General features: G+C 56.7%; 1 protein-coding gene across 1 annotated transcript in view; it reads right to left on the bottom strand.

The window, feature by feature from the left end:
• PITPNM3 (PITPNM family member 3) overlaps nucleotides 1-14,105 on the bottom strand; it is an 88,574-nt gene that overhangs the window by 13,898 nt on the left and 60,571 nt on the right. The window contains exons 9-16 of the mRNA XM_024736166.1: nucleotides 10,583-10,659; nucleotides 9,993-10,228; nucleotides 6,942-7,131; nucleotides 6,417-6,539; nucleotides 5,778-5,962; nucleotides 3,210-3,382; nucleotides 1,766-1,936; nucleotides 290-484 (exon numbers count right to left, since the gene is read on the bottom strand). Coding sequence (XP_024591934.1) covers nucleotides 290-484; nucleotides 1,766-1,936; nucleotides 3,210-3,382; nucleotides 5,778-5,962; nucleotides 6,417-6,539; nucleotides 6,942-7,131; nucleotides 9,993-10,228; nucleotides 10,583-10,659 — 1,350 coding nt within the window. The remainder of the gene's footprint in view (nucleotides 1-289; nucleotides 485-1,765; nucleotides 1,937-3,209; nucleotides 3,383-5,777; nucleotides 5,963-6,416; nucleotides 6,540-6,941; nucleotides 7,132-9,992; nucleotides 10,229-10,582; nucleotides 10,660-14,105) is intronic.

The following is a 14,105-nucleotide window of genomic DNA, read 5'->3' as shown; positions in this document are numbered from 1 at the left end:
ACGTGCACAGTCTCATCCCAGGGCTGTTGGTCACAGGGACTCCCAGGGGGAAAACTGAACGCTGGGAGTAAGTTGAGGCCTGGCAAGGTCACGGCTCAGTCCACGGTCAGAGGTCAGGGCCCCTGTCCAGGGTTAGAGGTCACAGTTCTCTCTGAGGTCAGAGCTCGGTCTGGATTCCCTTGTCCCCTCCTCCCCCGCCCTCGGCAGCCCCGGCAGTGGGCCAGCGGCCACCCGGAGGAGGGTCCCCTCTCCCGCGAATCCAGGCAGGGCCCGGGAGACCCTCACTCACTGTGGGAGGTGCCCACGGGGGCCAGGCTGTCCGAGGACTCCGAGCTCTCACTGTGGGAGCTGCCCTGGCTTATCCTCCGCCCCGGGCGCTGGGACCTCGGGGCGTGAGGGGGTGAGGCCGGGGCCTCCAGAAGCGGCGGGCTGCCCCGGGAGTTGCTCTCCAGGAAGAGGGAGCTGTGGGTGTGCAGGGCGTCAGCTGGAGGGGGAATTTCACAGTCAAGGCCAAGTGGTGGGCCTCAGATGAAGCTGCCTGTGTGCGCCAGCCCCGTGCTGGGCGGGAGGCTGAGCCCGGCCTGCCCCCTCACCTGCCCAGCGGGCAGCCCGCACCTCTTACCCCAGGGCCTGAAGGGACCCCCTCACTGTAGTATGCAGTCAGATTTCACCTCCTCCAAGCCATGGGTTAGGCAGGCACGAGTCAGGGTCCCAACCATGACATCCAGCCCCAGTAGAGCTGCCGAGGGCGCGTCTGGGACACTGCCCCAAAAGCACCAGCTGAGGTCACAGGTGGCACATTACCATGTGCTCTTGTATCAGACTCCTCCTTGAGCCACAGAGGACTGTGGCTGAGCTTGGAAATGAATGGGGCCTCCAGCCTGGGAGCGAGGGCGCCCCCTGGGGGCAGGGGGATGCCCTGAGCAGAGAGTGACATTTTAAGATGTGGGAAGGTTTTAGAGCCCCTTCTATCTACGGAAACTCCTGACAAAAGAGGACTTTGGAAATTAAGTTTCCATTGAAATGGGGGCAAGGGGGGTAAATTGGATTTTAATCCTGAATGAGCCACGTGTACAGCAGCCCCCGCCCCCAATCTGGCCCAAATCTCTGAACCGGCTTGGCTAAACTTCCTGAACTGTGGTACGGAGCCAAGGCTCTGATCTCCAAGCCCCTGACTGTCCAGTAGAGGCCTCCCCTTGGCCTCACCCCAGTCCATGTCTGGCTCACCCCACTTAAGCCCTGGAGGCCACGCCCCCCCAACCCACCTGCCCTTGCTCCTGATGTTCCCTCCACCCAGAAGATCTCTCCAACCCCCATCCTCCAGCTCTTCTCCACCTGTCCGATGCCTTGGTTGAAGGCCCTCTCTTCCATGAAGCCCTCCAGGGTGACCCACTCCATGCCCTGCCCCTCCAGAGTCCAGGCTGGGCTCTAGGCATAGCACTCAGCATGGATCCCCGGACTTAGAATCAGGTCTGACAACTCAAGTATTATGCTGGTCCCGGCCATGGGAGCTGGTCACGGGGCAGAGCCCAAAGATGCCTCCTGCAGAACAGGTGCTCACACAGGTGGGCTGCTCGGAAGGCAGGTGAGTCAGCTGTCTTCCTGTCCCCCCCACACAGAGCACATAGTCCTTGTTCAGGTGAGTCTAGTCACTCTAACAGCTGACTAGCTTGGAGGGCCTGGACCAGAGAGGGTGGCCCTGGGGCACCTCCTAGCTGGGGCCCAGCCTCCGGCTCAGCACACTCTTATACTCCTGAGGGCCTACCAAGGAGGAGGGACTGTCCGTCACCCAGCGGGAACCTCTGGTAGCGGGGCACGCTGACGGGCGACACCAGGTGGAACTTGGGCTCCAGCAGTGGTTCAAGCCGGGAAGCAGAGGGGTCTGCGCAGTGGAAAAAGCTGTAGACCTGACTGCAGGCAGGACGTACCTGGAAACCTGGGTGGGGGTGGGAAGTGGGAGGATACATGGGGGAAGTCCCTTGAGCACCTGCTCCCTTGGCCCTAGGAGGCTCCCTTGACTGCAGCTTTGAGTAACCTATTCCTCCGCTCAAGAACTTGCCATGGCTCCCTGCTACCGACAGGATCAAAGCCATCAGGTTCAGCTTGGCCTTCAATGCCTTGCCAACCTGCCCCACCTAGAAGCACCGCTGTAGGCACCCAGCACTACAGCCATGGTGGACGTTGGTGACTCCCCAGCCAGGCTTGCTGCTTTCCTTTCTCTGCGCTTCTGCTCAAGCTGCCCCTCCTCCTAGCAGGACGCCCTCCACTATTTCCACTGGTCAAACTCCTTTAAATTCTTCTAGCTGTCACTTAGTTGCCACCTGAACTATGAAGCGGACCTAGGATCTTTCAGTCAGGATCAGCAGCCCTTCCTTCGGCCCGCTCACTTCCCAGGCCCGGTAGTAAGTAGACTTCTTAGTTTGCCAGAGCTGACAGAACACTTCTCCCATTGACCAGCAGGTGTCTCCACTGAGGCTTCAGCTCATCAACGCGCCTCCCTGTCCCTCTTAGAGGACTGGACAGTCCAGCATCCAGGGAGCCCTAGGTTTCCTTAGCAACGTTAAGGACGGCCGTGGGATTCTGCCTCCTCTCCCCACTTCTAGCAGACACCCCCCTGCCACTTTTTATCTGTTCCATAGTGCAGGTTATTGGTAAACTTTGGTGCTAAGGAAATTCGAGAATCCCTGATCCATTGTTTTCCGAGGTGCCTCCAGCCTCTTATATCCTCAGAGTCATTGCTAAGCCATCTGCTGGTGCAAATCACCTCCGTGTGTATTTTAGAGGAATGGGGAGAAGGCACTGAAGGCTGCAGGGACTGCGAGAACAAAAGCACTGAGGTGAGCAGGGCATCTGCAGGGGGCAGTAAGACCAACCTGGCTGCAGGGGGCCTGCCTGGGCGCTGGGGATGGAGGGGGTGGGTACAATAGGGCTTCTCTTCCCTGACAGCATGACAGCTGGACAATGGGGGCACAGATCAGTCTGGAGCATGTGACAGGGACAGCGAAATCCACCAGGAGCTGCCTCACCTTTGCCCATCTAGGGAAACTGCCCCACTCTCCTCCCCCCCGACCCCTTCTTCTTCCTCGCCTCTCTCTTCATCTACCCCAACTCCATGGCCCTCCCCGCCCCCGCTCTCCCCAATTCCAGGCCCTCACACAGTGGCCTAGTGACCCAAAGGCATCTTGGACCCCAGCCCGCGCCATACCCACCATCCAGTCCGGGCAGTACCGTCCTCCGCATGGCCAGGACCAGGCCCAGGGGCGAGCCAAAGAGGAAGAAGTCGGACACCTCAAAATCCAAGCGGCCCAGGCTGACCTCGGGGAGCTGGGGCCCCCCGGCCACAGGGGGCTCAGCCTCATCCTTCAGCACGCTCGAGTGGATGCTGGCCGAGGGAGGAAGACAGGGGAGTGCAGGTTAGGGGAGGACCAAGCGCGGGGGTGAGCACTTAGCAGAGCAGCCTGAGGTCCGGGGTGCAGCGCCCAGCCCTCCGTCTCTGGGGCGGGGCTCAGACCCGGAGTCCACTTGATGGATCACCGACACGAGATGGCGACCATCTCAGCATCCAACACCAAGGCCTGGCCAACATTTGGGTAAGGCAGCAATCAGCCAACTTTTCCTGTAAAGGGCCAGATGGTAAATATTTCAGACTTCGGGGGCCATATGGCCTCCATCACATCTACTTAACTCAACTCTGCTGTGTAGCACGCGGGCAGCCACAGACGCTACCTGAACAAACACGCGTGGCCATGATCCAATCAAACTTTCTTCGCTAAAACAGACTGAGCACCTGAAAACCTAAGCCCCCCGCGCATTGGCAGGTCTGCCCCATCGTACTGGTCTTGTGATGGCCACACTGTGAATTCCTGCCCTGTCCAGCAGAGAAGCCCGGCCTGGCCAGACAGCTGGGTGACATCAGTCCTGCGAGGATGAGGGCTTTCATGGGAACTCATGTTCCAGGCAACTCGCAGACACAGATGCAAACAGCTTGGTCTTCCCTCCCCTCTAGCCCACAAAGGAAACTGAGCTTAAAGAGAAAAACACGAGACACCCACAATTCCAGCCGTTCCCCTCCCAGGTGCCCGTTGCCCCAAAGACTTCAAGTGGATGTTTAGCCACAGACCCAGAGTGGGCTGCTGAGAATGGGCAGAAAACTGGGGACCTCCCTGACCTTCCAGCTGCATTTAGGTACTGCTCAGGGTTTAAGAAAGTCCAGCAGGATCGCATGATCTATGAATCCATTAACGGAATGCAAATTCTACTAAAATACTCAAGTTGGAGGAGGAAGGGAATCTTAGAAATAACCATCGAAATAATGTGTGTCAGTCCCCCATGCCCTGTGGGCGAGGGTCTGGGCAGTTGAATCTGAATCCCCACACACCCTCCGCCTCTCGCAGTGTGAGCATCTTGCAGTGAGGATGACCACCCTGGTGTTTAACAATTCGTATTTCATGTACAGCGTGGTCCCTAAACACACACCAACTACTTAACTGCCAGAGAAACAGCCATCTGTCCCTACACCAGAAGGAAGAGCTGGCTGTGTTGGACCAGCTATCGAGAGCCTCCAACTTCACGTCACTCTCCAAATTTGGGGCTTTCTTAAAGGATTTTTCAAGGATGAACCAGAAATGGTATGATTCTACCTTGCAACCTGACTTGAAATGTAGCTGCTTTTCTAAAGAATAATCTTTCAGAGGGGCTTTAAATATGATTTGAATATGCAGAGCCTTTGACCTAATAATTCTTCCTCCAATAATCCATCTGAATGAAATAACCCCTATATATATATATATATGCACAAAGCTGTTTCTGGAGTGCTGTTTATAATTGCAAAGAACTGGAAAAAGCCAAAGTGTACAGTTATTGGGACTCAGTAAGATGTCATCCATTCACTCAAAGAAATATTTTTAAGAATATTTACCAAGACATTTTAATTACATGGGGAAAAGACCACAATATAAGAGGGTTTTTTTAAAGTAAAACTATAGGCAAAGCAAGTAAAAAATATACTGCAAGGAAACACTCCAAGGTCGGCAATGGTGAGAGGATCCATTTTCCAAATGTCCTGACGGCCTCCCGCTACTTATCATTCGGGTAGAAAAGAAGGAGGGGGGATGGGAGGAGAGAAGCGAGGAGAAAGGGAGGAAGAAAAGAGGCGTTCCTTCCCATTTGGATCTATGTTCAATACCCATTTGAATCCTGAATAATTGTACAGATAATTCATTTAGCCAGTGTCTGTTAACATGCCTCTTCTAGAAAGTTAAAGGGTGGGCAGTTCCATGCAGGGACCCGGCTGGCCTCTGAATCAGAGTGTATTGGGTGCTGGGCACTGGGAGACCAAAATGCTGACCCCCAGCTCTCCAGTAACTGGCCGTGTGATCCCTGGAAAGTTCCTAACCTCCTCGGCCTCTGCTGCCCCATGTGAGAAATACCAAGAACACAATACTAAGAAATACGAAACACACCTACGTCTGTTCTTTCACCCGATTCTTAAGACCATCAGTGAAGTAGGCTGCAGGGCAGCATCTACTCTCTTGGTGAGATCGACTGCCCCCAGCTCTCTGCAAGCTGGGGAGTGGGGCGGACACAGCGTGCAGAGTCCTGGGTCTTGGTGCAGGGTCCGTGGGGAATGGCCTTGGTCCCAGCATTTCAGTGCTCGTCCCTTCCCCCCCACCCCGATGCAAGGGCCTGGGAGTCACAGGCCTCCCAGATGACCCTGGGCCGAGGTCCTGTCCCCCTGGACGCTTTGCTGGAAGGCAGCAGGCACAGGGAGCGGTTACCTCGATAGGAAGGCGTGATGCTGGGTGATGGCCTCGCAGTCATAGGTGGAGGAGTCGCTCTGCTTCCGGGGCAATGGCCTCTTGGGTGCTTCATCCTCCAACGCGCTGGAGACATCGATGCTGCTCTTGCTGAGCCGCTTGCTGCTGGCCAGGCTGCATTCCTCCTCCAGCACAACTGGGGTGTCCTTTGGGGCCGAGCAGAGGACAGGAGGACACTCCAGTCACCGGAGACTCTGGGGCCCCGCCTCCTCCCCCAGCATAAATGAACCCCTTCCTCCTACGGTGGGAGAGGCAGTCCTTCTTCCAAAAGGGGCATGGGAGCCACAGCACAGTAACGGTGGGATTTCAGGCACAGGGCTGTCCCCCAAGTCCAAAGGGCTTGGCAACCCCACGGGACTCTGGACAGCTGTCTAGGGACCAAACCCGGCACGAGCCCTCTCTGGGCTTCCGTTTCTTCACCTGTAATAATAATCTCCCACTACTCTTGCAGGACTGTGATATGATACCTTGTAACGTGGATGTCACAGCACAAACATGAAAAGCTAACACTGCTCCCCCAGGAGAGGCCCTGTTCCACTGGGGCCGGGGCTGTGGCTCCCAAGGACAGACCCTCCCCCATTCCCACTACCTGGCCCGCACCTGCGTGCTGCTGACACTCCCCTTCCGGCTGCCGCTGCCAGGGCTGTCACCTGAGGGCCCCGCGCTGTAGCAGATGGCATCGAAGGCCAGGAGGCCCCCCACACAGTCCCCGATGAGACACACCTGGAGAAGGCAGAGCCGGGACTGCAGGCCTGCCCACTGCCACACCCCCGCTCCACACCCAGCCAGAGCGTGGGTCGCCTGTCCGCGGGGGAACAAGGAGCCTGTCCCAGGGAGGCACTGAGGGTCCCAACAGGGGGATGGGAGGGTCAGCTTGAGGACAGGAAGCAGGCTACAGTCAGGGGTCAGACTTGGGCCACAGATCAGCATGGGCTGAAAATCAGAACTCAGATGTTGGCCTCAGTTTTTCTATCTGTAAAATGAGGATAAACCCAAAGATCTCAAAAGCCTCTTTGGATCTCAGAAGCTAGGGCTCCAGGGCACCCTGGTCTAGATCCTTCTGGAAGACCCCAGCCTCTCTCCAGGCAGGGACCAGGACAGGGAGGTGAGGGCAGGCTGTCGTACCTGCCCACTGAAGCCAATCCCATCGGGGGATTTGAGGAACTCCATGTACACCTGGTTGGCTCGCTCGATGACGGTGGCGACTGCATCCTGGTACTGCGGGGAGGAGATGGCCAACAGGGGCAGGGCGGCCAGAGGGATGTGGTCCTGGCTGTTGCTGAGACAGCCCTCATCGTGGCTGTAGGGATTCAGGCTGCAGACAGGGGGCCAAGGTAAGCCCAGCCGGGCAAAAGAGAGCACATGCTGGCCAGGAATTGGGCGTTCGGCTCGGGGACTCTTCAGGAGGACACAGGCAGGAGCCGGACGAGACAAAGCACAGGCAATGGGGTTGGGGTGGAGGGAGGGGCAAGCCTCTGCTGAATCCCCTGTATGTCCATCCCGTGCCAGCCATGATGTGGGCCCTGTGCCTCTCATGACAGCAGTGCTCTCTGCCCTTTTCTGTATGGCCTCAAAGGACACCCCAGTTATGGAGGAAGCCTCTGGTGTGGATCAGGGTGGGGACATGTCATCATGGCAGACTTCCTGGAGGAGGTGAGGTTTGAACTAGGCCTCAAGAAAGGCTTTAGGGAAGCTAGAAGGGAGGTGAGAGGGCGTGCCAGGCATGGGTATCACGCATTGGCCACAGCTTGGAGGTGGGCACGCAGCTGCACGCATGATATCGTGTCCGTCTTTCTGGGGAGAGGATCAGAGCCATCAAGGGCTTTGTAGAAAGGTCTGTGACCCCAGAAAGGACTGAGAGAGCCTATCCTACAGCACCCCCCCAACCAGTGGATTGATCCTCAGCTGCTGTGTGGGCCCCTCACTTCCTGCCTCCCTCTCTCTGGGCAGCTCAGCCCCAACAGGGACGAGCTCCCAGCTGCCTGTGCCTGCCTGCACCCCACCCGTCCTACCTCTGTCCCCTGGGGCATCGGACCCAGCTGGCCGGGAGGGACAACAGAGGGAGGGACTGTCCGTCCCTTCCCCCACAGTCCAAGCTCAGGTCGACCCAGGGCCCAACAGGGACCTGACAGAATCTGGGGAAGGTGACAGGGCTCAGGGCACCCTGGACAGGAGGCAGAGACCTCATGGTGTGCCAGGCGGGCCTAACAGCCATTCCTCATCTCCAAAAGAAACACAAATTAGAGGAAACAGCCCTCAATTGCAGCCGGAGAGATTTTAATTAGCTGAGAAAGACCTCCTTCCCAGCAGTGATTAGGGGTGATCGATGGCCCGGGGGAAGGAGCTGCCTGGGGGAGAGCTAGGCTCCCTCCTGCTGTCCCCTCCAGTGGATGCTGGGCCATTCGTCTTCCTGGAGATCAGGCCCAGACTGGGTGACCCAGCTCTGGAGGTCAGATGTCCTGGGGGAGAAGGGGTAGGGGTGGGGAGTCCTGAGATTGATGATAAAGGAACACAATTAACTCCGACTATTGGCAGTGATGGACAGAGCCTTCTTTCAGCTCTGCCTCCCAAACCCGCTGCAGAGCAAAAGCCTGGAGGAAGTCAGGATGCAGATTTTAGGGCTCCTGCCCTCCAGACTCAGCCGACCCAGGGGGAGGCCTGACCGCCTAGCAGTTTAACAAAAATCACACCCCACCCGGGATCTGGGCAATTAACCAGGTTGGGGAGCTACTCTCCTTCCTGACCGAATCTCCTTCCTTCCAACTCTGGTTGGGATCTGCCCAGCCCGTGTCCTGGGAACACGGATAAATCTAGAAGGCAGAGGAGACTTTCCTTTCTCTCTCAGAGGGGAGAAGTGAGACCCCCGCATGCCCTCCCCGTGTTCCCCCCGAAGCAGCTGGACACTGAGCCCCTCTCCTTAGAGCCACACCGGATCTAGAGCACCCACTCCATCCCCCTGGGGAGTTGGCACCAGACTGGGGATCCCTCTCCACCCTCCCCAAACCCCACATGGATGGGGGCTCCTCTGCAGGAGCTATGAAAGGGGGTGAGGGGCGAGGCTGAGGTGCCACTGGCCTCCCTTTCACCCCCGTTCCAGGCTCGAGAGCCAGCCGTTTGCCACACAGGCGCTCAGGGTCTTGTTTGCCTATATCACTGCTGAGCAGCCAGGGCTCCCAGCTGGCTCCAGGCACCACCTTCAGTTGGTTCAACAGGGCAGGCATCTGGGGAGCACCTGAGGGAGCCCCCGGGTCCTGGAGAAGTGGTCAGGATCTCCCAAAGTCCCCCAGGTTCTGAGGGCCCCCAGTTTCACAATCTGTCCCGCACTGGTTCCAGGGCAGGTTCGTGAAGAACTAAGCCGTGCAATCACACAGCCTTATTCCCAGCCAGCAGGGTTCTCTTCTCCTGCCCCGGCCCACTGTCCACCAACAAGGACAGTGCCTTCTCCCCTACCAGGATGGCGATGTGAGTCTCAGCTAATGCCCGCGCCCTGCCACGTGCTTCACACGCACTAGCACAGAGAATCCTCACAAAAACTCTAGGAGGTGGTTAATACCATGATCATCCCCATTTTACAGATAAGGAAACACACAGGGAGAGGTTAAACAACTTCCCCCAGGTTACACAGCCGGAACTCAAATCCAGGCTGACCGGAGAGCCCGCACCCTTCACAGGTTACGCTACTCTCAAAGCACACCCAAAAGTCACCTCCTCCAGGAAGCCTCCCTGGCCCTCTCTCTGAGTGTCCGCAGTGCCCTGTGCCCCCTCCATCATAGCACACATCTCTACTGGCTCTTAATTGTGTGGCTCGAGAGTGGGGCTGCCTGGGTTTGACTCCTGGGTCCACGGGCTGCGTAACCCTGGGGACATTGCTTAACCTCTCAATGCCTTAGCTTCCTTGTCTGGGCCAACGAGACCAGGGCCTGCTGAGCACAGGAAGTGGGTCTGAGCGCCACCCAGCCCCAGGCAGAGGAGGATTCGGTGCGCAAGTGTTAATCACTTTGGACTCTAGCTGACCACCTCCCACCGGTGATGCTCGTGGTTGATCGGGACCTGACACCCCAGAGAGGCCTAGGCAGGCACCTACCTGCCCACCACGTACCCACGTGGTAGGGGCGGCCCCTCCGCTTCGGCCCCCCACCAACTCCAGCCAGTCCTAACAAGCAGAAAGGGACTCACTTGGAGACGAGTGAGAAAGCCTCAGAGCAGATGGCCGGACAGGGGACGAACTTGATGAGGATGTGGCCCAGGGCTGCGGGGAAGTGGGCGCGCGTGACCTTCTCCAGCACGGAGCTGAAGGTGTGGATGTCGGCCACCTTGCAGGACGGGTCCCCCGAGCCCGTGTCCAGGATGCTCCCCCCGTGCAGCACCAGCAGGAGGACGTGCGTCTTGCAGGAGCGCTGCGGGCAGCCTTCCTAAGAGGGACATTGGTCAGGATAGAGAGAGACAGGCAATGGGGAGGTGGGGGCAGGGGCACACAGAGGATCACACACACACAGGGGGACTCTGACGGCACCTCCTGTGCATTCAGAATGAGGGGCACAGGCTGCCAGGAGGGCAAGCCCCTCCGCGTCAGGGTGGGAAGAGTCCCAAGAGACCCTTTTTGTTCATGCGGGACCCAGAAGCCCAGAGAGGGACAGGGACCAGCACGACGTCACACAGCAAGTCAAATGAAGAGCTGAGTGAAAACTGGGTGGCCTGTCTACCAGCTCGGGGCTCTTCCTGACATCCTGACCACAGAGGTGGCCCAGACACCCTCAGAAACCCACCTCATTGTCTTCGTGGATCTCAATGCTTCCCTGGGCTGGAAACCTCTGTCTTCTCAAGGAAACCCGGTACAGTTCTCCTGTGGGGTGGACAGCGGACTCAGCATCTCCAGGCCTCCCTCACGGTGACTGGATGTTTCCTGGGCCCAGCTGGCATACGGCCTGGGCTCCCAGGTGAGCTGGAATGACAGCGTCCCCAGCTCGGGAGGGTCACGCTGCCCAGCCCCTGCCGCCAACAGATACACAACCTGAAACCTTTCTCCTCCTGAAGAAAGGGAGGCTGGGGACTTTCCTGGTGGCACAGTGGTCAAGAATCTGCTTGCCAATGCAGGCAACATGGGTTCGAGCCCTGGTCCGGGAAGGTCCCACATGTCATAGAGCAACAAAGCCCGTGCGCCACAACTACTGAGCCTGCGCTCTAGAGCCCACGAGCCACATCTACTGAAGCCCGTGCGCCACAACTACTGAAGCCCGCGCACCTAGAGCCCGTGCTCCGCAACAAGAGAAGCCACCGCAATGAGAAGCCCGCGCACCGCAACAAAGAGTAGCCCCTGCTCACCGCAACTAGAGAAAGCCCGTGCACAGCAACGAAGACCCAACGCAGCCAAAAATAAATAAATCTATTTTAAAAAAAAAAAAAAAGGAAGAAAAAGAAAGGGAGGCCAGCAGTGTGAGGCCATGATGGATGCTGTCTGTCCCTGAGGCCAGGAGGGGTGTCCCAGAAAGGAACTATTCTTCTCTTCCTCACCAGGAATGCGAGAGCAACAGGACAAATGCCATCTGGTGACTACCAGTTACGGAGGGAAACTTGGGCCAAGCATCCCTCTGAAAACAACTAGAAGAGCTGGGTAAAGTATTTTTTAAAGGTCTGTTTGAAGCGCTCGGAGTGACAGCAAGGCCTTAAATCATGGGAGGCCGGTCCAGGGAAGGTGGATCCTCTGAGAGGCAAGGCCAGCACCCAGGAGCACACTCACCATCACACAGAGATTTGGGGTGAAGCCAGCCACTGCCAGGAATGCTTTTCTTGCTTCTCTCGGCTGCCATGTCCTCCTCCAGGAAGCGCTCCTCAGATTCCAGCCCTGGCTGAGTTCTCATTCCTCTAACATGTAAACTACAGCCGAGGACCAAATCTGGCCCGCTGTCTGTTTTTGTAAATAAAGTTTTATTGGGACACAACCGACATTTTCATTTATGTATTGTCTATGGCTGCTTTTGTGCCACAGCAGCAGAGTTAAGTAATTGCCACAGAGTTCTTACAGCTGGCAAAGCCGAAACTATGGACTATCTGTCTCCTTACAGAACAGTTTATCTGATCTAACACCCGCATTTCTGAATGTCACGGCACTGGACTCTCCGGTGGAGAGGCGCCTCCAAGACATCCAACGGCCCCCTCATGGCCCACCCGGTGATGCCGGCTACACTGAGGAATCCTCACCACCTCTCCTTTCTCCCCATGAGAAGGATACTATTTTCTCTGTGTGGCTGAACCACAAAGCTAGACTGTGAACCAGCCACTTGTCTGCCTTCAAGCGGTTCATCTCTAAAGCATCTGGTTCTAGACAGGATGGCCCTTTCTCCTTCCCACTCTGCCCCCACCCCCTGCCACGAGCCTGCAGCACCCACTAGGAGTCACATCTGGGGAGGGGCCTTCCCAGGGGCTTTACAGGCAACCCTGCAGTAGGCGTGGGCGAGAGCCCTGGCCAACTTGTTTCTAAGTCAACATCTTCTCAGCCACTACTGGCCCCAGGGGAGGGAGCGTGCAAAGAATTCCAAGAGAGAAGCTTTTCTCAGTCAGCAAGTGCATTTCTGAAATATTCTGTCCTCACAGACACAACCCTGGTCTAAGGGTAACTGCTTTATGAGCTCGGAGCTGCTGCCCACACAGACAGGAAATCGTTTCCCAAATGATGGAGAGGTTTGGCTTGGAGGAGGACGAGAAAAAACTTGTTTTGAGGCCGGACTCTGCCCTGCACTTACTGAGACTCCTTCAGTGGCTCAGACTCTTCTGCCTTCATTGGAACATCCTGTAGACCTTGCCCTGGGCTTGGCTAGAAGAGGTCTGGGCCCTGCCTTCAGGACAGGATTATGCTAAAAGACACCAGTAAATGGCTCAGTTTTGTTGAGCACTTATTACGTCCCAGGCACAATGAGCTTTACAGGTACCATCTCATCTAGTCCCCACAGTTATCCTCTGAGCTGTGGTCCTCTTATTATTAGCCCCATTTTATAGATGAGAAAACTGAGGCTCGAACAACCAAGGTCACTTGCCCCAAACCGCACAACTAATTAAAGACTGAGTGAGCTGCCCCACACTCAGCAGAAGACGATGCTTGACAAAGTGGCTCCCCTCCCATCCCCCTGATCTCCACGGCTTTCCAGTGAGGCAGACACGACAATCCCCATTCTGCAGGAGAAAAAACAGGAGCACAGATTGATGTGACATCCTGAAGACTAAAGCCCCCGAGACTTCTTCCCACCGCACGTGAAAGTTTGCTAGTAGGAAACCCCGAGAGTGTCCAGGAGGGAAGCTGAGTGTCGCTTCCCCAGGACGAAGTAACCATACTTCGCGGTGTGTGCAGCCCTGGGGCAGCTGGACCAGAGGGAACCAAGAGCTGGGCAGAGCTGAGGATATGGGCGGGCAGCCTGGGAGACCCCTCACTTCTGGGGCCGGGAGAAACCTAGTTGGGACCATGGACTTTGGAGCCAGAATGCCTGAGTACAAATCTAGGCTCTTACCAGCTGTGTGCCCTGTGTCTCAGTTTCCTCATCTGGAACATGGGCATAATAATAGTAGCTACCTCACAGAGTGGTGATGAGGATAAATGAGCCCATATATACAAAGTGCGTAGGACAGGGCCTAGAACATGGTAAGTGCTATAGAAGTGTTAGTAGTTTATTATTATTATTACTATTATCCAGGGTGCATCGGGGAGCACAGGGCCAGGGCCACAGCTGACACAATGGGGCTGGAGGCTGATGCGGACATCACCACCTCCACACTCCTGCCCTGCCCCCAAGTCCCTCCCTAAGCCCTGGCAGCCTCCCCAGCCTCACTGGGCTGGATGCCTGCTTGCAGTGTGATTACAGAATTAAACGCTGTGATTGCCACAAATTACCACAGCAAGGCTATAAATAAGTTGCAGGGAAGACATGAGGGTCCTGCCATCCCCTGGGTACCATGTCCTCCAGTATGTGGGGACTGCAACCTGCACCCTCACTGATTACACAGACTGAGAGCACCCGCATCCCTGATCTTCCTGTGGCCAGCTCCCTTGGGGCCCATGTGATGCCCTGGGCATCAAATCTGTGCTGCGTCCCGGCCACAAATGACGCTGAGGCAGTTCCTGGCTCAGTGGAGATAGGAGACCAGCAGGGTTGTCCTCAGCATCCCTCACCCCTTCCCTAGCCAAGGGGAAGAGTCTGGCCTCCCATGCTGTTTGAAGATGGAGACTTGCTTCCTTTTAATGCACAAAAGCCAGAAATGCTTTGCTCTGGAAGATGGAGGTGGGGAGACCTCGCCTGCCAG

This window comes from Neophocaena asiaeorientalis, unplaced genomic scaffold, assembly GCF_003031525.2.
Source record: "Neophocaena asiaeorientalis asiaeorientalis breed wild unplaced genomic scaffold, Neophocaena_asiaeorientalis_V1.1 scaffold129, whole genome shotgun sequence".
NCBI classification, from domain to species: domain Eukaryota; kingdom Metazoa; phylum Chordata; class Mammalia; order Artiodactyla; family Phocoenidae; genus Neophocaena; species Neophocaena asiaeorientalis.
The sequence above is the reverse complement of the archived record's forward strand: the minus strand, read 5'-3'. Positions and strand labels throughout refer to the sequence as shown.